Source organism: Gallinula chloropus (assembly GCF_964237585.1).
Source record: "Gallinula chloropus genome assembly, chromosome: 3".
NCBI lineage: Eukaryota > Metazoa > Chordata > Aves > Gruiformes > Rallidae > Gallinula > Gallinula chloropus.
The window spans coordinates 34,588,848-34,614,043 of NC_140087.1; the positions used below are offsets into that span (position 1 = coordinate 34,588,848).

The 25,196-nt window shown below is 38.0% G+C and overlaps 1 protein-coding gene across 2 annotated transcripts; it reads right to left on the reverse strand.

The window, feature by feature from the left end:
* Window positions 1-3,132: 3,132 nt before the first annotated feature.
* Window positions 3,133-25,196, reverse strand: WTAP (WT1 associated protein). 2 transcript variants are annotated; one of them, XM_084261272.1, is made up of 7 exons: window positions 25,163-25,196; window positions 25,017-25,072; window positions 19,232-19,290; window positions 17,397-17,524; window positions 11,054-11,232; window positions 6,133-6,287; window positions 3,133-4,352 (listed from the first exon to the last, which is right to left on the reverse strand). In XM_084261272.1, exons 1-7 carry the CDS (start codon window positions 25,190-25,192, stop codon window positions 3,766-3,768), a joined length of 1,194 nt encoding a protein of 397 aa, XP_084117398.1. In that variant the 5' UTR covers window positions 25,193-25,196; the 3' UTR covers window positions 3,133-3,765. The 2 variants fall into 2 exon arrangements, with proteins under 2 accessions (XP_084117398.1, XP_084117399.1); XM_084261273.1 differs by lacking the exons at window positions 3,133-4,352; window positions 6,133-6,287 and adding an exon at window positions 10,465-10,842.

A 25,196-nucleotide genomic window follows, 5' to 3' on the forward strand; every position in this document is an offset into this window, starting at 1 on the left:
CAACCGCGGCACCGCCCGCCCTCGGCACCGCCCGCCTCTGCCCGCCGCTGGGGCGGGAGGCGGGCGGTGCCGAGGGCGGGCACCCGAAAGGGTTGGTTTTCGCTATCGGGCAAGGTCGGTGGGTGCTGGGCCTTGCCCGTCGCAGCCGCTGAGGGGGGTTAGCCTAGCTACCGAGCAGGAATATTACCTACCGGGGGCTGCTCCCTGTTGTAAGCCCGAGAGGGAGGGTACAGCAGCACACTTGCAGTAAGCTCTGAAAAACCCGCCTGGCAAAGAAAGGGTTGTGTCAGTTTACTGACAGAGCCAGCAGCGTTTACAAGTACCTTTTTCTATTTTGTCTATGACTTACTTTTCTGGTTTGTTTCTGGTCTTTTCCTCACTTTTCTGCATATCTTTTTTTCCTCCTTGGCCGCAATTGAATGGCCTTTAGTGCTGATGAAAATCCTCCATTCAGGTACCAGAGCCCCACCAGCTAAAATAATCTGTGTAGTTAGTGCAAGAACTGCATTAGATCAACTGCATTAATTCACCCATTAAAAAGTGTTCTCCAAAAAGGTCAGTGAACTCTTCTCTCGGTGAGGAGACACTCTGCAGAGAAGCCAAACATCAGCAAAGCTTGAATTGTATGGAAATCATCCCCTTGATCTTCTGGGGGTTTTGTCTCTCTAAACAAACACGTATGTTCTAAGATCTTACAGAACCTGTTACTTATCAGACAATAAAAACACGAGTTATAAAAAGCCAGTGGAGGTCTGAACAACCCTCTTGAAAAATAAATTACATTATCTTGGAAATTACCAGGAAATCCACCTGGAGAGAGCCACACAGGGAACCAGCCTGCAGCAAGGGACAGGACAGCAGTGTGTCTCCCCAGTTCTTGAAGGGCTCTGGAAAAATCTCATTGATTTACTTTCACCTGTCAGCCAGCAGTACTTTCAGAAAATCTGAGCAGTGAAAATAGCTGCTTTATCAATAGATAGAATAAAAGGTGAATTGTCCGAAATCAACAGGTTTGGAAACAAGATCTCCCCTGAGTGCTGAAAATACATGCAGCAAGATCTATGCAGTTTTAAAAAGGAGTGTGTTCTATTTATTGGAGACAAATGAATAAACATCTAGTAATATTAAAGTGCCATCATGTAGGCACTGACAGCCAGAAAGAACATGAATATTACTGGATTTAACATTTCTGTGTGTGTTATTAAACTGCAATTAACTAATGCTTTGCATTAAGTGTTCTACAAAAGCAAGTCAGATATAGGATGCATTTCACTGTCAACGGGTTTGGTTTGGAGGAGAAAACACACACACAAGACAAAAGCCAACCCAAAAGAATAAAACACCCTAGCCTGCTTATTTAGAAGATCCTGTATGCACATAGCTTGTCTTCCAATTTTGTTCCTTAAACAAATCAAGCTAGTTATTATACTCCAGAGGGTTTAATTTGTATTTTTAATAATTTGTTAGCTAAGCTACACTAAGTACCACACACTTCAGAAAATTAAAGTCATCTTTATATGGAGTTTTAAAACATGAATGCCTTATAGTAACTGACAGATATAAGTAGCAAGCTGCTACCACCTGAAAGCTATGCATTTTTTAACCTCAGCACAATACATAGCAATTGCTGTAATTCCAAGGATACTTACATCCTCCTTATTTCTTATCCTAAGTGAAAGAATGTCTATCATCTGGGCATGACTTGCTTCCATATTTTGGACAGATCTGAACCATGGCCACAGGTTTCCCCAGAAGGCTTTTTTACTATCTGTATTATGAGCTATAGCCATTGTTATAATCTATTATCAGCAAAGTTTCTTAGAAATATATTTTACCATGTACAGGATGTGAACTGTTCATAATACACCTGCTATGGATAATCAAGCAGTATGTTATCAAGACAGAATATAATGTCACCAGCAACTAAAGATCTAGATCATCAGGGATTTTTATAAATTACACATTACTCTGTGCGCCAGATGCTGGTACTTCTTCATATCAACACTTGTCACTTCCCTTTTATGCATTCAACTAAACTGTTGTTTTTCAGATCATGAGAGCTAATGTTCAACCAGGTATCAGCAATGGAATTTATACTTCCAGTGTAAACCACTACTAAGTGTTTTTAATACATTTAAATAAACCCTATGAAATTAGAACAGCAGTGGTACATGGAATACAACATATCTAACAGATGACAGCAGCTAGAGGTGTTTTAATTACATCCATTTGTCTTGGACAGTAAGTATTACTACACATGCTAATTCTCTTATGCCACTTAGAAATGGTACCAGAGAAACCCCTCTATAGTCTATAAATTTATTTAGCTGTACAGCCTAGAATTTTTGAGAAATACTGCTTTCAAACAGCAACAGTGCATTTCCCCAAGGAACTTCAAAGCAATAAGCTATTTAGTACTGTTCTAGTGGCTACATATGAGAATTTTTAGTCATCTGGTAATTATACAAGATTCACAGGTAGAAAAACAGTGAAACTGGACCTAAGTCTACCCAAAAGTATTCTGCTTAGTACTTCCATTTTCCCTTTGAACAGTGCTTAGAAGCCAGTACTTTTTCATTTCCTTGCTTATGTGCTACCATCACTAAACAAAAAGATAAGAAAATAACCACTGGAAATCCATGTTCTGAGAAATTTGTAACTCCTTGCTACTGAGCAGTAAAAATATGCCTTACTGTAATTTTTTCATTCTCTGTACCTGTTAAGTAGCCAGTTTCCTCAGGCAATTAACAACAACAGGAGTTATCTGGCTTCAGAGGCTCAGTTATTAACTCCTTGAATACTTATAGCTTAATTGATATATTTACCTGTTGAATACTTCTAAATTTGGGTTTTATTTTTAATCTTTATAAAAGCCTGCTTCCAACTCCTAAGGTTTACTTTTATTAACTTTCTCCCTTTTTTCTTTTCTGCCAACAAGGACAAAGCCTGTGAAATCATCACTAAGGCAGGCCTGAAACAGAACAGTACACACTTGTAACTACAGGTACCTGGCATAAGCTGTATCAGTAAGACACAAGAACACACTCAGTAAAGAAAAGCAAGCACTGTAAATACACTGCATACAAATAAGCCATGTAAGTCAACGCAGAACAATGAGGAAATTACCTTATTAAAAGTTTTTATTTAGGTTTGGTCAGTACAGGTAAGATAATATTGGAGTCACAGAGCAATATGCATAAACAGGATACAACAGTTCTTAAAAACTGAGTAACTATGCACACAATTCATAAACATTCGGTCACCTAAGGAGAAAAATGCACAGATGTATGGTGGGGAAAAAACTGTAATTAACACTGAAACTACTAAAGGACTCCTTCAGCAAGTCCATCTTTTAGTGATAAAACTACTGTACTGGGCAAACTTGGCAGTCATAAACCCACAGCTATTATGACAAATCTTGAAGGTGGTGTAAGTATAACAGTATGAGTAAGAATGCCCTTACACAGCACAGGTTCTAGATATACACAGATTTGTACAGACATCATTTATGTTATACTTTATGGAAGTAATTTCCATTTCAACTTCACATTAACTCATATAAAAATAACTTGAGCTACACAAATGTCCTTTTAGCAACATTCAACGTAATTAACTGTTAAAATTTCCAAAGTGGCAGAGGTATTGAAGCAAAAAGAAACCCACAAAAAGGCAAAATTGTGACAAGTATGCACTAATTTAAACGGCTTCTGGACAGTATCCTCTCCCAGTTTAAATGACACTGTATAAAAATGCTGCAGAAAAATGTTACAAAACTGAACCCTGCACATTTACACTGGAGTCCAAACCATTCTGGACATGACGAGAACCCACAGTTCTGTTACCTTTCACGCTCACTGTTTTCTCCTCTTGAGGATCATGATTGGAGTCTGTGTCATTTGAGTGGTGAGTGAGAGAGTTTTCACTGCCAGTGGGAGAGTCTACACTTTCATACCCAGTACTGAGTTGGTTTATGTAGCTACCACCTCCTCTACCAGTTCTATCTTCAGAGTGGTTGGACAGCTTATTACCATTCCCTGGAGAAGCCGGGAAGTCATCTTCCGTGCCGCTACCCTCCCTATAAAATCCAGGCCCAGACGTCCGCTGATGGGAGGAGCTACCATTGCTTGGTCCGTTTGCCAGGCGGCTGCAGTCTTTACCCCCAGCCTCTCCCTGCTCTGTTGGCTCAGAAGACGGAGTCCTGCTGGTACTTGCGTTGGAGGCCTGGGACTGCTGCTGCTGCTGGTACTGTGCCAACTGCTGACGGGTCTCCTTCAACTGCTGCTGAAGAACTAGAATGGTACTCTGCATACCCTCTACCTCCTCATCAAGCTGGATGATGAAGTCATTCAACTCTATATAAAGAAAACACATTTGTTGCAAATACTTAGTAGCCCATATATAGCTCGAATCTCACGACAAAGTAATTAAAATCCTGTAACTTGTCACTTTATGATGAAATTTGTCGGGCTGTTTTTCAGCCACCAGGTATGCACTGGTTTTGATACTCTGCCTCTGAAGGAGGAAATGCTTAACTGTCATCTACCTGCATTTTGTATTGCTGCTCAGAATACATGAAAAATTAATTTCTGGGCAAGAAAGTATCTGGAAAATGGCTGAATTCCAACAATTAGCACTTTGCAAGCATAACCTTGCCCATCTACTTTTACTAAAGGTGTAAAACCTTAGGAGAAATACTGTTAAAATGACCACCAACCACATCTGTATGTAACAGAACTGAATCATTGCAAAAGCCTAGTCAGTGACCAAAAAAAAAAGTCAGTCACATTTCAATGAAGTTTCAGCTCTTACCACTCTTAATCCTTTAAATCCTGCATAGCTTGTGCCAACAAAAATGTTACCTGATTCCACAGGGTGTTTCATTAATTACTACCAATAAAAGGAATTTTTAGTTAGGTTGCATTTTGGAACAAACCAAATTTGACTTGAACCCCTTGACTCAACTGCGTCACTGATACAACAGAATAAAATGCCAACTGGTTATGACTGTAAAAATTCACGAAAAGTATTCTTACTGCTATGGAAAGAAATTACTAGGAAAACTGCTACTGCAGAATTATCATAGTCTTTCTTCATATGAAGACGACGATGGGGCTAGAAACAGAACATTCAAGAACAGAAACTTCCAATGCCTGCTTCAATTATGAACTTCATAAATTTAGATTAAGTCCATTATCTAAATAGTAGTGAAGAGGCAAAAGGCTAACTACTCCAACAACATGTCACTGCAGAAAGATTTACCTCAAAAATTCTAGTTATTCTATGTTATTTTATATTACTTTCTCAAAAATATAATCCTACAGGGGAAAAAATCTATGCTTAAAAATATAAGATATGTTGACTAGGTAAGAGTTGATTTGGAATTATCTATCTTACAGACTTCAGCTGTGGAACAAACATACCCAGGTTTACGTGTCCAAGTATCTCATGTCACAAGACCTAATATAACAACCGGGTAACATACTCTTAACATTCTACCAAAACCACATTGACTCTACATGTAACTCAGCTGAAGATTTTTTTAAATATGCATTTTCCCCTCCATTTTAATTACACAAGAGGTCAGAGTTTTAAGTAATTTTGATTTAAGTTTGCAATGGTGTAAAGTCTGGACTGTGAACATAATGATGTATTTCTGTTTATCGGAGTTAACTGAAGAAAAAAGTAACAACTAATTTTTATTCTTTGGCATTATAAAAGTTGATTTTAAAAAAATAATTTCAAAATGAGTCAGAGTTAAGAAGAAGCAATCTGTTCTGAGTGCATGGTTAGCTTCATGCAACATTAACAGCTTTCATCTTACCAATTCACCAACAGTGTGCGTGTTTTAAATACTCCCTATTAAATAACAAAGCCTACAGTACAAGATCCAGCAATTTCAAGTTCAACCAGTTCATTAATGGAACTGAGAATCCCACCAGTCCCCCAAAGCTGAGTTTGGCAGTTTCTGTGTTTTTTCTTTAAAGACTACCAGTAAAAACTGCAAATTGCCACATTTTACGTGCTACTGCCCTTCAATTCTGGCAAAGGTGGTTCTCCACTATGTGTATCATCAGGAAATTAAAAGTTGCAGAAGTGCAAGGCAACTTCCATTTTCTTAAGAAAATCCCTTACCATCCTGACTGCTTTTAAGTTCCTCACTATATTTCTTCTGTAAAGCCAACTCTGCCTCAAGCTGTGCAATACGTCCTTGGGACAGCTGCCTTCCAAGCTCTTGATTCTCCTGGATAAGCATTCGACACTTCGCCATTAACTTTTTGCCTGTTTGGCTGTAAAGGAAAGAGCCATCTATCACAACATGAATACAAAACCTTCAGAAAGCTTCCTCAATCACAATTAGACACCAAAAAGGAGATGCAATTTCTGCATGTCACAATTCAAGGAACATTATGCCTCAACATAATTGTCATAGCAGAAAGTCTCCCTATAGTTACCACATGCTGCTCCAGTGCCAGTTGATCTTCTGTCGCTGTCCCATAAAGTGGAAGGCAAGTTTTATTACTGCAAATACGAATAAGCATATTGTTCTTTTCATACCAACATCTGGATTATCAGTATGCACAATCTTGCATGTGCTAATTCTCAATGGAGCTAAACACTTGATTAAAGATGTGCCTTGTAATTAGGAAGATCCAAGTACTTTGTAAGAGATACATGTGTAAACTGAACTTTAAACAAAAGTCTTGTTTGCTGGGATAGCAAAATTTAATAATTAAATCCAGGTGCTGAGAAAAAAAAAGTTCCTTGGGGGAAGTATTAAACCCCATGGTTTTTTTAAGTGATACCCATTTTCCTGTATGAGGCTTAGTAGATACCTGGACAGCATTCTAAATGTCTAAAGAGTTCAGTATCTATTTTTCAATTCAGTTTATATATTTGACAGTAATGTACAGTCTGTTTCATGATTCTTCATGATCAGAGTTTGCTAAGCACATCTTGCATGGTGAGGAGAAAGTAAAATTAGTTAAAAATTGCCAGGAAATTAAGGAAGAAGTATTATTTTTAATATACTTCCTTTAGAATGGTAGATTTCAGTTAAGTAATGACCATTAGGAAGCCCAGTTTCTGGAAGAAACAGGAGAAGAGCAGCAATAAACCTATTTTGGACTGGCAAGATTCTCTTTACTAAATGGGTAACATCACACATCTTTAATCTTCATGACAAAAATTGCATTGTAAAGCATTATAGGAAGTAGTATGCAAATTAATATATAGGCAATACAGCTGACTCCATAAAAGAGAGAAATTAAGTCCTGTAAGACTCTTGGTCTGCCAAAGTCAGGATAGCAACCACAAACAGTTCTCCTTTTAATAGGCTCAGCAGCATAATGAAGCTGTCTTTTCTACAGAAGCGTAAGTTCTGACAAAAAAAAAAAACAAAACCAAAAGAAAAACCAACCCAGACTTGAACAGGTTTATTGTGAATTCAGTGGCAGGACTTGTGTTACTTTAGGACCAAGGCGGTCATTTAATTTTTTGTTTGCTTTTAAACAAGTGACAAAATTGAAAGAAATTTTGAGTATTAAAAAAGTAGAACAGGAAATTTCTGCTACAATTCATAGCCACAGTTGTCTCCTGCAATCAAAATATCCAACCAAAAGAATTTAAAAGAAGAATTTCCTTATCAACTACCTTTTAAGCGTTCAAGCCTTAGACAATTTTTAAGTTCTGCCAGCTCTGCCCCACTTAGCATTTTCCGACTGACTCTCCCAAATCTTTCAGATGGGCTGCTCCAGAAGGAATCTGGCTGGGTAAGGTCCTGGAAGCCTGAAACTCTGCTAAAGGCAGCAGCCTGTTTTCTTTCTTGATGTGATGTCCAATGCCAGGTCCTTGAAGTTTAAATTGTGCTGACCTAATACAGTCCAAGTCGCACATTTAAGATGCAAGTTTTCTTAGAGATGTTCATTCTGTGTAAAGCAGGACCACTTTGGAGATAACCAATGTGACATATCCCAAAAGTTATTAGGCAGACATGCAATTATTTTTAGCCATTTGCAAATTTCTGTTACTGTATTCTTCATCACTATAAGTTGAAGAAGTTCACAGTGCTTTCCTCTTCCCAAAACGTCAACTGTAGAATTAGCAAATACCAGTTACCTTGGAACTGGGACCAGTTTAGAATCCCATAAACTTCTTCATGTAAACTCCTGCCAAAATGTAAAATATTTATTACCTGTATAGAAATTTGCATAGTTACCTATAATGCTATTTCTTACCATCATTTTTTCCAGATGTTCTGAACTAGTACAGCACCAAGTAACCTCCCCTTGTAATTTACAAAAAAGACAACACATGCAAGATAAAAATCCAGTAACTATTAAAGTAACTCCTATTAGCTGTAAAACTAAATTTTCACAAATCCTCTTGAACATACATGCAACAGAACCTGTAAGAATGTAAGTGGTTAAACTTCAGAAGACTAGTGTTTGTTGTACTAGACTTAATGCAAACAACATTTCTACTTACTTTTAATTCAAGTATATTCTATACATTTAATGATGGTCAAAATGCCTTAGCACAAGTTATTCCTTTTATTACATGTGCTTTTAATTCTCTCTGGAGATCAGCAATGATTATGCTGTATGTATGTCCTTATCTACGGTTAAGGCCCAGAACTAATATCGCTGAGGGTTGCAGTTAACATGTTGCCTACCCTAAGACCACCAGTTAGCGATCTGAGTAGGAGCATCACCTCTTTCAAAGACTAGGTCAGATGCTATAAAGGGTAGTTGTATACATGGATGGACAATTAAAGCATTTAAAAAGGGATGTCAAGAGTGCAAAAAGAGTTTTAAAAATTCTATAAATACTTCACGAGTCATCATTTCTCTACCTTTCCAGAAATAAATCAATAAAATATTAACCAGGTTAATGCAGACAGCCTCAATTATTTATCATGAAATAAACTCTAACTTTATGTATTCCAGCTACTTGCATATATGAATATGCACATTCACACCACTAACTTAATATGATGCTTACTAGGGTACACTGTAGCTACAGAAATACCGTAATTGTCTTTTGATACTTTTGCTTGAAAAAGTGTGGTAAATTCTTGCCGCCTCCTCAGTTACACACATGTATCTAGAGCCTGAGGACCTCAGAAAACAACCAACCTCTACCTGAGCATATTAAGTAATTTTCTGAACTCCAAGGTAAGCAAGCAACCTGCACAGCATGCTTCTAATCTGCACATCATAGCGAGCTTTACAAATGGCTTGGCAACACATTTACAATTTATTAATGCAAGTCTTACCTCCATTTTGATGCTAGATCATTAAAATCTTAGATACTGCTATAGCAAAATCATTCCAGATGTATCACTTTTAGAAAGGTAAAAGTTTTTCAGTAGGTTTTTCTTTTGCTGTTAAGTCATTACTCATGCAAAAAAATAAACCTGCATTAAGCACGCTACTCTTCAATCTCACATCATCTGAAGCACAAACAGTTATGATACTTTGGAGTTAAAAAAATACGTAACGGCATCTTAATAAAATTAAAAACAGTGAGAACACAACACCTCTGTGACAGCTGGGTGCCTTTTTAAAAAAATTTAGAACTGAATTTTCTAGTATCAGACTGAGTCATGAAATGTTGTCCAACTGATTTGAAAAATCAAATCCTCGGATTACTAAATAGAACTCAATTCGCTAAGGAAAAAAACAAACACACAAATGCTATAGCAACTCTGCATTTTGCTTTACACACCTCAGACATGCACTCCCAACTGTCAGATTGCTACTCTTGCAAGTAATTTGGGACAACAGAACAGAAGCATCAATAGAGTAGCAAAACTCCTTCACTGATTCCACAGAGGAAAATGCATGCATTTAAGGTTTGTTTTTTTTTCTGTTAAAATACTGACTTTGTTTTTCAGAGAACGAGACAAAGCAGAAATAACAACCTGTTCAATTCTCGTTCATCCCAGGAGTTTCACAATACACAGAATAACCAGCAGTGTTCCTCGAACTATATATTACAACTATGTCAAGGCACATTTTATATATTAGTGTAATACAAAAAAAAACAGGTGTACAAAGAAATAAAAACACCCCACCAACAGTGAAGACAGGTGCCGTTGTGTGCCTTCAGTATTTGAGCATTTGAGATCAGTTCTCAGTATAGAAGATGAAAAAATTCTCATTTCTGCATGAAAACATGCAGAGAAATACTTATCACAACCAGTTTCTTATACATGCTAGTTGTGATCGAAGATATACCGCTTCCAACATTTTAAACCTGCAATTAGATAGAACGTACATTTTCGTACAGTCCTAATTTTGAGGCATCCACAGTGTTACCAACCATCCAGAGAACAACAGTTCATTATTTAGCACCATTGACTTAAGGCTCCGTCAAGTGCTACAGAGCCCAAAGGCTCAACAGTCAAATGCATATGCTACCACTGTTGTGATACCAAATAGCACTGTCACAGCTATTCGAAACTGGTTAGCAAGTAAACTCTTTAATGAAAAATTCACCTCATTGAGTTCTGACCCAGCAGTTCAGTGAACAAGCAGGAAGTCCACAGTCTTATTGGCAAAACTGACTTACAGTGTCTCTAAGTCACTAGGCTCAAGGTTAAGAGCGAAGCATATTCCACTTCTACATTTTACGTGAATTTTACATGTTCAATTCATGATTTATAATCTCTAGGTTTTCTCTCCAAACTGTCTGTAGACACAGTGTGCCACAGACTTAAGACTTCTGTTTCTCCCTCTATTTTCTTCAAATAGAACAATTTTGCAAATGTCTACATGTTCTAGAAAAGATTTTTTTTCGAAGATGGCCATTTCTTCAGAACAGTCCGACGCCATCAGGCCTCTGAAGCAAAGGGGGAGAAAAAAGCTGAAACACAAGGTTCATCTGGTAAGTTTTACATTAAGCATTACAAGCTGGACAGTATAAGAATGTGGCTTTTGCCTCAAAACGTCTGAGTCTTGGTGTGGAAACGAGTACTTGGCTGTCCCACCATAGCATTCTCGTAGTGGGACTGTCAGGGAAGTCTTGACTGGGGAGTATTTGTTTTGTTTACCTATCAGGCGTAAATTTCCAGGCACTCAGTTCATTTTGGGCTTGTTCCAGTTTGTCTTTAGTCTGTTCCAGTTCACCTTTCATTTTTAGGAAAAACAAGTTGATGGCTGGGTCCACCATTGTTGATCGCAGTTGGGCAACACTAGGCTGCTGGACTTGCTTGAGGTACTGAATCTGATTCTGCATAAAATAAGAAAAAACACTCTTATTTATACAATATTAAGTATCACTATAAAGTCATTCAAATACAAGTAAAAGTTGTTATTCCAAAGACAGCACCAAGGAAGCTTGCCTTCTTTCAGCACTGCAACCTGAAAAAGGCAGAATTAAAAAATAAATCACTTCTGCCCACCTGCACCCTACCAATGACACCAAACAGACACCAAATCCCTCTCCTACCACCTGCCAAGTTTCACAACCAATTCCCCCCTACCCCATTCCTCTTCAAATTGTTTTCTATATGTCCATTTACGTTTGCCAATGCAATGATTGGAACATTACAGCTTTCCCTTTCTTTTATATCTGCCTGCCCTCTTTTGGGGAAAAGAAGTATATACAAAGAGATACCTGCTTAAAGCAGGCAGCTAATTTCCAAGTAACTTCACTGTAAGTTATTAAGACACATTACAGCTAATGTTAAGTAGTAGTATTTCTAAGCAACTACTAGAAAGGTTTTTACAAGCTTTGAAGTTTTTCTGCAAACATGATAACCACTTACTATGCGAGTTTGTGTATTTATTTTTTTAAACAAAATACTTTAGAAACATTGTCAGTTCAACAGATTCTGGTTGATTTGATTCTCTTGCAATAACCACAACACCAGAGACTTACAATCTTATAATTTATAACCCAGAAGACTTACAATGCTATCAAAAACTCAGGAGTAACTGTGAGAGGATTTTAAATATAGCATTCATGAGTCAAACCTATGCATTTAGATAGGATTAACTTTTTTAAAGTTTCTGGTATTTTAATCCCAACAATCTTAAAACAAACAGTACATGCTTCAAATCCAGCTAATCTGTAAAAATCACATCAGCATACACAGAGAATGTTCATTCTTTAATTAAACATGTTGCACTCCATGGATCACACTCACTTCATCAGGAAATGGTGAAGATAATTGTGAGATGAAATAAAAAAGAAACATTAATTGAAAGGGGGTTTGCCTCCCACTGTGCACATAGAATCTTCCAGCCAGACTCAACAGCAACAGCTTTTCACTGGCAAACAGTACAAGGCATCACCAGCAGAACCAAAGGAGTCTCCCTCTACTTGCTTTACTTTGGACAAGTAGCACAGTCAAAAGCACTGTCTTTTTAATAATTTTTCTGTACATAGAGCTACTCTGTTACAGGGTCTTTACACAGCAGTGGTAAAGAAAGTATAAATACAAACATTTAATTCACCTTAAAAACCATACAAGAGTGACCTCATTCACCTCTTGACTAAGGACAACAAATGTTTTCTTTTATATATTATCAAGTAGCAACAATTCTTGGACTATTTCAACTATGTGATTTCAAAGTTATTGAAACAACTGAAATGTTTCCACTGACTTTACGTTAACTTGGTATTATAAAAATAGAAATATTTAGCTACTTATAAAAAAACTAAAACTAATCATCATATGTTAAGTTTTAACTAGACAAACTTATGTGTCTAGAAAGAAACATAAAAGGAATAAAACACTACATAAAGTTTTGAAGAAATAAAGCATTCAAGAACCCACCTACAAATGTTACATAGAAACAGGAAGTCTAAGTTAAGATATATATTATTTCTTGGATGGCAATTTACTCTCAAAGGTTCTTTATCTCACTGAATGCATGAAATGTTGCTCACTGAACAAAGACCTATTTAATTTCCTGTTATCAATACATCTTTTCTATCCACTCAACTTTCTGATGCTTGCACTACTGGAAGTCTATCAACAACCCATCAACTCTTTGCAGGGGACAGCACTAGCAGAGGGTTAAACAGCTATTTTAACAGATGTCTGCATACAGACACTCCAGCTGGCAACCTATTCCAGGAATATAATTATGCTACAGCAACATGGTTCCCAACCTATTTTTAGACAGGCATCATTGAGGAAAGACCATGCTCCCATGTTGTCTAACCCAGGCCCAGCTCACTTCCTCTTCTTCTACTGCCAGCCTAGGAACTGTAACAGATTCCCTGGATTGGTAGCACAAAGATCACTGCCACCTGCTCCTCACTCAGGCCAGAAATACCCCAACAGCCAAGAGGGCCCAGCTGGCTGAGTCCAATGTCAGTTATTAAGTGTCTCGCTTGGACATCTATAGCTTATGCTCCTGGGCCAAGCAGAGAGCACTAGCATAGGCTCCACCTAACACCTCACCTGTCATTCCTCAAGCAGCAGCATAGAAAGATTTCATTTACTTAAGCTGAACAACCATTGCTCATCCCCTCCCTAAACTTAAAGGCCATTTATTCCTCCAGTTTCCCAAACTCACATTTTCCCTATGCCTCCACAAGCATCCTCTCCAGTTGTACCCCACAGTTCTCACCTGTCAGGCTTTTCACCTACCCAAATGCAGCAGCCTCTGCCTGATGCGACAGACTCGCAAAGCAAGCCCATACTTCCTAACCCCTCTGCCTACTTACTCTATTCTTCTTGCTTTTAGCCAGTCCAAGCTTCCCATTCTTGCTCTCTCTAACAAATCCTCTGGTACCTCTCTCCTGCTGATGGCTCCAGGTGGAAGGGGTGGGGAACAGAAGAATTTGACTGAAGCTGGTTCTGAATGCAGGCTACAGCAAGTGTCATGTCCAGTGCCAGGCCCCATGACATGCCCACTAACACCTGAAATGCCAACTGGTTGTTCATATTGCCAAACATGAACACACACACTAGCCCGTATTTTTTTCAAAAGCCTGAAATTACAACATTCTCACAAACTGGTAATGGCTTTCTCTAATCTAACCTAAAGCAGAACACTGAAAAGTAGCCCAGTGTCCTCTAAACTGACTGTCTGGGGTTTTCTGTGGGTGGATTTTTTGTCTCTAAGACAGTAACATTTTCAACCTCTTTTCTTCTTATATTCTTGCAACAGCTGAATACTTCCAACTGAAGTTCTCCAAAGACATCCACAAAGAACAGAGAGACCCTCTGACATGAGTAATTTAACAGAACAGTATACACATGCTGAACAGAAGATTTAAGCAATCTAGGTAAGTGCAACTATATAGCCTTTTTAAAAAAAGGAGTAGGAGGGGAGAAACTGCATTACGAAAACACAACAGAGCTGTAACCTAAATCACAAATAGGTTAAGAACATTGATTATTGAGCTGCTATAGTCCAGCTGCACCCACAGGAAGCCTCCTGTGGCTTGTTACCTGCTCTGTGGAAAACCCACTGAAATAGCAAAGACTTCCACAAATGCCTGTCCACCTACAGTAGCTGTGCAGTAGCTGGGAAGGAGTTAAGACCTTTCCACAATGCCACAGTAACTTCATCACCACCTCTCTCAGATATGCCCACCTATAATTCCAAGACAACTGGTGACTTTCATAAGTTAAAGTAGGTTTTGCTCTTTTAAAAAGAAAGGTGCAAATTAAAGCAGCAGGTAAGACAAAAAACTATTGCACTTTATTTTAAGAGAGAGCTGATACATTTTAACTAAAAAAGTGTTTTACACATCAATAATCAGAAAACTCGTGTCTTTGTCAACTGATACGATTTGAAAACGGCATGGTATTGTAAAGTTCTCATCCACTTAAATTTCCCAGACCAGAATGATTTAAGTTTCCCAAAACCAAATTAATGCAAACAGTAAGCGCTCTACAGTAATTATTCATCTGTAGTTTTCAAGAAGCTTGACACTGCAGATGCTCAGTCTAAGAAAGATGTGACAGGAAACATTAAAGGCTTATATACAAATAACTGTCACTGGTATATTTTATAAGTAAATCCATATTCTAAAACATTTAGCTATGCTAAAAATAAAGCAAAGTTCTTTTATGGGCTAAAAATCAGACATCAAATAACTTATCATATGGTGATAGTTTTTTGTTTATTCATTAAGTGATTTAGCAACGTATAGCTTAGCACCTCAAACACCATTTATTTTGCTACTGTTACTTTACTGGAAAAATACTACCTAATAACACAAAGCTAAATAGTCCTCCAGAACTTTTTCAGATGGCATGCATTTAAAAATTGGAAACACCTGAAGGTGCCAAAGTCTCCACTGCCAACTTTTTATTTTTATGCCCTCTTCTTCAAGGATGCATCTTCCTACCTCCATACGTTACATCCTCAATGTTATTCATGTGTCAGTATCTGTAAAAATACAAGCCACCTGGGGAGGAGTGGGGGTATGTGCACTTGGGCTTTGTTTTGGTTTGGTTGTGGGGTTGCTTGCTGTCCCACCCCTTTTTTCTTCCTTTTTCTAAATACAAAGAAATTAATAAAAGCTCTTCAAAAGTTTTCCAGAACAGATGTTTACTTGTAAAGTCTATGCATCACTGCTATAAATATCTGTAACAAAGCACAGCCAAAAAAACCCAATAGTATTAACGATCTTAGCAAAATCTGTAGTCTTAAATACTTTCAAATTTTGTCTGACTTCCAGAAATAAGGAGAAAACAGTAACCCAGTACATACAAAATTGGGTTTGCTGAAAAACTTACATTGCGGTTTTTTTAGTATTGTTTCAGCTACATGCTCAAAAGTTCAAGAGAGAAAACCTCTTACCACTGCTCCTCACAGCAAAAGTCAGTGTAACTAACAGAAGCAGGATCAATATGGTAGTCTTGCTACTAAGGAAGCATTGCAGTATAGCACCAGAACAAATCTTCATTAGCATCCCAGGTTGCATTAGGATGAGTGATGACAAAATGCTGAGGGAGGTGATCCTTCCTCTCTACTCAGCACTGGTGAGACATCTGGAGTACTGGGTCCATCTCTGGGCTCCCCAGCACAAGTTATTAGGGTGAGGCCAATGAAGGGCCATGAAGATGATTTAGAGGTTGGAGCCTCTGACATACAAGCAAAGGCTGTGAGCATTAGGGCTGTTCAGCCTACAGAAAGCTCAGGGGGATCTTATCAGTGTGCATAAATACCTTGGGGGGGGGGGGGGGCAGTAAATAAAGCAAAGCCAGGTACTTCTCAGTGGTGCCCACTGAAAGCACAGAAGGCAACAGGCACAAACTGAAACACAGAGAATTCCTTTTAAACATAGGAACATACTTTATGCTGTGAGGGTCACTGGTCTGGCACAGGCCACCCAGAGACATTCTGGAGTCCCCACTCACGGAGGTGCTCAAAACCTAACCGTGCACAGTTCCTTCTGAACCCAGAGACTCTGATTCCTTTTTTGGCACCTCAAGCTTTACTCTTTTCCTTTTCATGTCAGTACTTAACTATAAGCTAAAGTCATCTTATAGTCAAAAGCAGTGAAAACAATGTGTACAGCATTATACAACAGTTCAAAGCCTAAAGGAAAGACACAAAGAAAGGCTAACTGAAAATAGCAGAGTAAAGCAACAGTACAGTTATTAGTTTTGCACAAGGGTAGTATATTTCATAAAAGAATCTCTCAGGACTATGTTACACAAACTAGCAATAAGCAGCTTTTTACAGTCTCCTCTCAAACTGCCACATTAAAGCAGCAGGTGAAGATTCTGTTAAAAAGGTAACCTTTAAAAAAAAAGATATAAAGTCCAGAAGTGGTAGTTTTAGTTTCCTGAAACTCTCCTAAACACAAAAGCAGAAGTCAGAGAAAACCCGTGGAAATAAAGGAGAGAGAAACAGAAAGAACAAAGGCATTCAGTGCAAAGAGCATTAGAATTCACAAGAAGCAGAACTTCCCAATTCCAAAAGAACTTCCTCTGAAAGTCAGCAACTCTCCTACTTAGCCAAATGGAGATGGAAGCTTACAAATACCTTGTTACCCAAATATAACATCAATATCAGCCCAAAACCTCCTAAATGAAATCCAGTAAACTCAATCTCATCCTTATGTTTCAATTCATTCCTCCATCCAGTGATAGTAAGGAGTAACTTTATTAATACGCAGAGCTGATAACTGCTAGAGGAAAGTCACATGGCTTATGTAAGAATTAGCTTGGTTCTGAATCAAAAGTCCTTCCAAGCACAACTGCTGCTGAAAATCAACTGAAATAAAAGTTGGCTTTTCTAAATACTAGTTAAGAGGTGACCTTTACTAATTCAGTCCAAGTTTAAGTGCCCTGCCATCTTGTAAAGCACAGAAAGTGTGGTGCTATAGATGCATGAAAAGCACAGCACATGGATACTGGCTGAAAAGCTGATAGGCCTGTAATACTCTGAAAACACTTATCCTCTCTCAATACTTACAGTACACTCTTGCATCTCCTGTTCCTTAGTTGCCAGCCTCATCACCAGAATGTTTTCTCTTCGGGCAGACTCTTGCTGTTGCTGTTTCAACTTCTCTTCAGATTCTCTCAACCCCGTCACATCATTAGCTAATGCAAGTAATAAAACACAAAAAGCACATCTTTAATAGCATCCTTCCACGAGCAGTTAAAATTTAAGACAGCAAAAAGAATCTAAAAACCAAATTCATTTAACTGCAAGAGTTATACAAGCACAGTTGTCAGAAGCACAGTAAACATAAAAAACAAAAATATCATTAACTATTAGGAAAGCTCGAAAATAGTTGGTTTAAAATATTTTTTTGATCCTTCCATAAAACTTGGTACACTTCTGAAAATGTATCCGTGTATTTAGGAAATCTTTTAAATTACTTTATTTACCAACTATTACTACTTGCAGTCTGAAACACATTGAGAAGTTGGACCTGTCCTGCTATCTCTACAAAATGCTGAGACCCACGTGTGAAAGGGGAAAGCCTACACTTGCAAAGAATGATTCATGCTCTGGAGAACAGTGCCACTTGTAGTCAATCCTCAAATGGGTCTCAACACTCCATAAGTAAACAGTAAGACACCAGAGAACTTCAGAAATAGTAGTTCAGTCACAAGAGGAGTTCTTCTGATCCAGGAAGTTTATATATGAACCATGAGAAAGCTACACAGTACATTTCCAAATCACTCAAATGAGAACACATGCATGCAGCCCAATACAAACAGTACACATTAATTCTGCTACTTGTCACATATAAAGTGATGACAAGTTGGACTCATTAGTATTTTTCCTATTTATCGGAGTTTATGGTTAAAAATTATAATTAAGGACATTGTAAATTGCTTCAGGACAATTCTCTCCAAATAACTGTTTGAAGTTTATTCAGTAACACTGGGAACTTTAAAACGATTTTTTTTACGTTAAGACAGTCTGAGGTTAGAACAAAACCAACTGCTTACATTTGTTGCATTTTATTCTCTCTCAACACTCAAACATGATGAGGTAGCAGTAGAAGGGGATGTAACAACAAGGAAAAGAGAGAACATCTGTTCGGACTAAGAAAAAAAACCCTTTCAAACTCAGTAGTACTAAGTCTTTATGTATTAGGATTGAAAAGTTGTGCAGAAAAAAGGAAAGAGCCAATCTTCAGCTGCCAACATTTTTAGAAGTGACCTAGGATTGATGATTCAGTCACTTCCAGAATGTATGCAGCTTTACTCACTTGAGCATAGGACAGGTTTCCTATATTCTCTCTCAAAAGACTGAGTGAGGTACAGACCAAATTTTAAAGATCACCTAAGACTGACATTCAAACAGTTAAGTTGCCTCTCAGACTAAATATTACTTGGGGGCTCATTTTAGATTTTTGTATCTACAAACTATTTCCCCTCCCATGCAGTTTACAATCCTGTAAGACTATAGAAGGCATAAATGTTAAAAAGTATTTTGGTAGAGGCTGTTTCTAATGGAAAAATAATGAATATACACCCATTTGTGGGGTTATGTTTTGGAACTCCTCCCACTCTACCCCCAGCAATCCAGGTACAGATGGTCCTAACGCATGCACAAGTAGACTTCTTAGAAGCTGTGGAATATCTGCAAAAGAAAGTAAGTGGCTAGGGAAGTTGGGAAAGGCCAAACTATGAACTTCCACTAGAAAAAAAAGGGACTTTCTTCTGACAAGTTGCTAATAGATTACCATCTCTTATTTCTAAGAGTTTTAGAAAGCACAGACATTACTTGAACACTCCAATTTATACAAACATTCAGGTAACTCGTGCTATTTTGAAACTTGGCTAACTTACAATTAAGGTCTGTGTACTTGCCCTCCAGAGCTTGCACATATGCTTCATATTGTTTCCACCTATTGCAGAGACAAAGAAAAAAAAGAATTTTCTGAAGCTCAGTTTAATTAAATCAAGGCAACATGTTCTTAAAACTTTCAACATGCACATTTAAGCCATGAACAGAAAACAACAAGAGGTAAGTACACAACTGGGTAAGTTCCAGTTTGTCCTGGGTTCAGCTACAGTAGAACTGCAGTTTCAAAAATGGGGCTTTTAATAATATTCATAGTTACATCCACTTTGCATCTCAAAAGGATAAAACACTTGTTGTGCATTACAACACTTAGAATTAACATCTTAAAACTGTAATATTTTGGACAAATATCAGGACCTAAGTTACCTGTGAAAAATACATATATACATCTCACTCTCAAAGCAGAACAATTAAAACAAAATTTGTTAACAGACTACAATACAAAGACAACATTAAGTCCGTTACCAAATGACACAAAAGGCAGAAGTATCTTACACTAGAATTCACAGGTCTAGGTTAAGTAGTTATACCAGCTCATTCAAATCAAGACCATACTTTAATTATATTCATCAACCAGAAGCCAAACTCTTCAAAGGCCTGTTATTTAAGCAATTCATCTACAGTCAGAAAACTTCACACTTAAACACAACATTGCACCTGGTAGAGTTTGCAGTAAAGCTTAGCATGACATGCCATAACAACAAAGTTCACAGATGATGTTTTGGGTTTTGTTTGAAGTATTTTGCTTTTATGTGTCTTCCTCATGATGGTGCAATTCCACATCATGAAAAAAAGTCATCTATTTGTTTACCACTAAAGAAGGGGAAGGCTTATGCACTCTCTTCCTAACTACACTTTCTCCCTACTTTATGCCTAATTCAAGGTAACTGCTTTATTTTAGCTCCCTAACCTACAACACCACTACCACAATTAAAACCAATCTAACTTTAGATAACTTTTGACCATCTAGTGCATTCAAACAGCTCAATAAAGGGGTCTAAAGCACCAGAACTGAAACAGCAAGTGAAATCACATCATCGGGAAAAGCAGAAGCACAAGATGTCTCCCTCCTAGCAGCAACAAGATTTTGCATCTCTTCAGCTGAATGTGAAATCAACAGGAATTAACTCTCTTAAGGTCTGTAGAAGGGAGCAGCTGTACACTCACTTAACACTTAAAACTTTCTATCTGCTCTAAAAAGAGCATTGTTAGAAACAGGTTTCACTCTTTGACCACTGAAAGTTCTACGTTAATTCAGGAAACTTCAACCCCTCAAAAGCACAACTGAAAGTCTGCTAAATAACAAATCATAGAATCATAGAATTGTAGGGGTTGGAAGGGACCTTGAGAGATCATCGGATCCAACCCCCCTGCCAAAGCAGGCTCCCTAGGACATATCAAATCTGGAAAGAAACACCTCATTTTCTACATGAAATAAGAGAGTTGGTCTTAAAATACAGCTGCAGGATTAGTGACTTCTAAGTTATATCTCACAGCCCAAAACCAAGTAATTTTGTCAAAATCTTGACACACACTGTTAACAGGTGCTATAAAAAAAGCAAGTAAATTTAAGAAAATAGCCCACATCACCAAACACATCAGAGCTAATACTTCTGGGTCACCTCTCAACAATGGCTAGTATTTAAGCAAGAACTGAATTAGTGGAAAAGAAAATCCAGAGTCCACATCATAGACTTCTTTGCCCCGTGTCTGACAGCTCTTCCAGAAAAACATGACTCTTCAGACAAACACTTTGTTAAAAAACTTGGTGGAGACTGCTGAAAGCTCGTCTTCAAGCATGTTTACAGAACTCTACAGAGCAAACTTGTGACCACCACACTGACATACTTGGAGAGAACTCTTAAACAGTCAAGCCATCAGCTTTAAAACTTTGAAGCTACTAGTAGGAAAAAATAATGTCACACATATGCACAGTCTCAATTTTGCTACAACTAGAGAAGAACGCCAGCACTTTTCTAGCAACCGATCTTGTTTTTGCCTTACTTCAAGCAAGCCAGAAAGGTAGTAAGTAGAGACAAAAAAAGCAGGTTTCTTTATTTCACACTATTAATTTTTTAATAATAGTAATTAGTCAAATAGACTAAAAGCATCAAAACAAAAAGTGAAATAATGAAAGTTTAAAAACATTCACAATAACAGGGACAACACTTGTTTCCAGTGATATGGACTCCCAGCTAATGCTACACAAGGCTGAGGGAACCTGCATTTCCATTACATGAACTTCACATGCCAAGCTTTCTAGAGGGCAAGGACTAGACAGCAGAAGCTAGAGGTGGATGCAGCAACCCAGCTACCAAGCACAACTCTAGTACAGTTCAAAGGTGTAGAGCTGTGGTGGGGTTTTTTGGTGGGGTTTGTGTTTTGGGGGGGGCTTTTTGTGGGTTGTTTTGCTTAAGAGACAAGTATGATCTGAAGGCTCCATTAGGTCCTACTGCTATCAGGAAACAGACAGTCATTTCACACACTAGATGCCACAGAAGTCTTTATTTCAGATCCAGTTAGAAATTTTAATGCAAACTTTATGCAGAAATACTATAATTCACTCCATAAAACCAAGCAACTTTCTCATAAGACACCAGAACATATTGGCTATCTCCGGTAAGTCATGGCAGTTTCTATATAAATAGCATTTCTAAAAATTACATACTTCAAACATTTTCCAGCTAGTTCATACTACAGGCTCTCCAGCAAAAAGATTTTGACCCTAAATACATTCTGAAATTCAGTAAGGGAAACACATTAAAAAAAATCAGTATTGATAAGATGCAGAAATACACCCCACACCCCCACTGTCAGAACTAAAATTTGGACATTACTACTAGCATATGTTAAATTACAGGAGGCAAGTATTTTCCTCTGAGAAACCTCTTCGCCTTTTGGGCAGTGATATAACCTTTCTACCAGGTTTTGACTACATGTAATACCTGCAGTAGTTTGTGGTGGATTGTTTTGGGTTTAACAGACACAGGTGAAATCAACATTGAAGTGTCTATCAGAAAGTGGAAAATCCAGTTTTCAGTTAACCAATTTAGGAATTTGCATATACTTGCAAAAACTTCTTTAAACAAACCACTGATTTATAGAAACTTGCAACTAGACCTGATGTCTGAAGCCTTTATTTCCATGATCCAAGAGATACCTCTCTGCCCACGTTATGAGAGTTGCATTGGTTTAAGCAAAGGTGAGAGTTGCCCAGACGTCCTTGCTCTATATTGCCTCTTCTGGTACATCTACAGGGGACCCTGAGAGCTCAACAGTGAACCTGAGCAGGGAAAAAAGACAAAGGCTAAAAGCCAGATTTTTCTCTTTAATCACTTTGGTTTCACTCAGTGTTGTCTTTAGTAATCCAATAGCTAAATGGTGACAATCTGAAGAACTTCACTTAAGTGCTACTTGGAAAGTCACTGAAGAACAGAGCTGTACATTGAAGTGGTAAGACAGCCCTGAATCCAATTTACATTTGTCAGTCTCACAAGAACTGGAAGACAACTGGGCATTAAGTAGGTTAGTTAATTCTCCTAATTCTCTAAAAAAAACATTAAAAGCAGATTTTAAGACTCCATGACTCCAACACACCCCTATAAATACTCAGTCCCCCATTCTTTCAAGCTGAGGTTTGAGGTTCAGTTTTTCCAAAAATCAACACTTAAAAGGTGGGGCACAGACAGTATTGTTCCTAAGCTATCCCAAACCCGGGTGTAAGTCCACACTGGTTGAAGGTCAGTAAAAGCTCTGTTACCCAGAACAGCTTGTGTAAATCAGTGTGATTCAATGTTTTAGACTAACTACTGAACAATCAGGGCAGTACTGAACAGCTTTTAGCTCCACAGAGTGCTCTCTTACTGGGATCCTGGGTCTTCTTTCTTCTCAGATCCCACACAGTTAAGCTAAATAGTCGCTGCATTGAAAACTGGAGGGAAAAGATGAACGAGACCACAGCAATGAGATAAGCAGAGATTCCTAAGAGACCAGACAAAGGCTCCCAGTTGTTGACTAAGAGTGAGCATGATCAGATTTGCTCATTTTAACTCACATACTTCACAGAAAAGAACAGTGCAATTTGGATTCATGACACAGGAACAAGAATTAGTATTTTATACATGTTTTATCAGTGTAATTCTACAGCCATATATTACCTAAAAGATGAAAAGCAGGTAACACGTCTGCATGTTATAAAGTATTTGATCCATTTAAGTGCAAAACAACAAAAAAATGCATTCTGAATGGTAAGGATAATCCAGTAGTGGCCAACATCAACTCTTCTATGACGGGAAGCAGTAGATTCCTTAGATTAAAATTATGCACATAGCACAGTGTTTTATTTTGTTCCAAGCCACAAAGAAAACTAGCAGTTATCATGGCCATTTCTAGCTTATGTGAAATTTAAAAGTGAACTTAGTATAAATCCATTAAATATGCACCTCAAAGATGAAACAATGGTGGTTTTAGGACCACATAATACCAAAACAGCATTTCAGTTTTCTCTTCTTGATATAATGGACAGTTATGCTCCTCAATTTGTGTACACTAAGAAGACCTGACAGCAAACACAGCTGTCATCACCAAATCCCCTCATGCCTCTTCTTCAACACAGTTTAGCTGTTAATATTCTTTACCTCCTTAGGTGTATTCCACCACATTCTCACTTGAATACATGCCAGAAATGGATCTCTTCCACAGCAGCAACTAATTGTTGCAAGTTACAGAAGCTGGTAACACTTGGGAATTGGTTTTTTTTAATTTATTTTCCATTATCACCCAGAAAGCAAATTAAGAAAATCTATGCTTTGGTAGTGAAAAGATTCCCAAGACCTACACCAGTAAAAATCAACAGCAGGAAAAAAATACATCATCCTTTACTCCACAGAAGACTAGACACTCAGAGGAAAGCAGAAGCCAGCTTTGAACACAGGAAGCCAGGCTATGTTGACTCCCCCGAAAAGAACTGCCACCGAAGAAGCAGCTGGCAGAGTAGTTTGCCCAGAAGAGGGAGTGGCTGATCACATGTACATGAAGTGTTGCACTCACATCCTCAGGTTTTCCACACAATTTAGTCTCTGGTCTTTGAAGCACCAATATTTGAGATAGTATGAAATTAGCAATATTAGGGTAAGTTGTAAGAGCCAAGAGCTAAAGCTTACCAAAGCTTTATGGAAGCTCAGTTAGCTCCTTGTTTACAAATCAGGCAACTCAGGTATGCAGAGACAAGTGGCTTGGGCTGGTTTCTTTAAAGAGGTGGCCCATGTGACAGGACTGCCTATTATTTTTTTTCCATTAGCTTTCTAAAGGTGAAAGAGATGGCCAGGCTCCTCTTTATACAAGTTCTAGGCAACAAAAACTAACACTTTACTGTAGATATCTGAATGTGCTGAGAAGGCAACCATGCACACTAAGAAAACCAAAAACACTGTAGGAGTAACAAGTTAACATTTTTCTGATGTTTAGAAATAACTCACTATCTAGCAAGGAGCGTAAGCAACCACATCTTCTAAAGTTAGAAGTGAAGAAAAAGCTCCTAGTCATGTTACAAAATAGTGGTTGGGGTTTTGTCTTTTTGGAAAAGTGCTTCCCCAAAAACTACATATAAAAATACTTGAAAATAAACTTCTCAGAAGAGTTTTGTCACTGAAATGATTTTTTTTTTTCAAAGCAATGATGCTAATTACAAAAGTGAAAGGGAGGGGCTCACACAACTTCCAAGAAAAGTTGACTAAAATGTTGAGATGGAAAAACTGCTTTTTACTTTACCTTAGGATGAGCTCATCTCTAGGTAAAACCTTAAAATCTGCTTCACTAAGGCGAACCTATGGAGCAAAAGGAAAAGCATAACTTATCAAGCTGTCATGATTACCTTGGGGGTTAGTGGGGGGAGTCACAAGTACTCCAGAACATACCTTCTTTGGGAGAGGTTCTTCATTCGTCATTGTG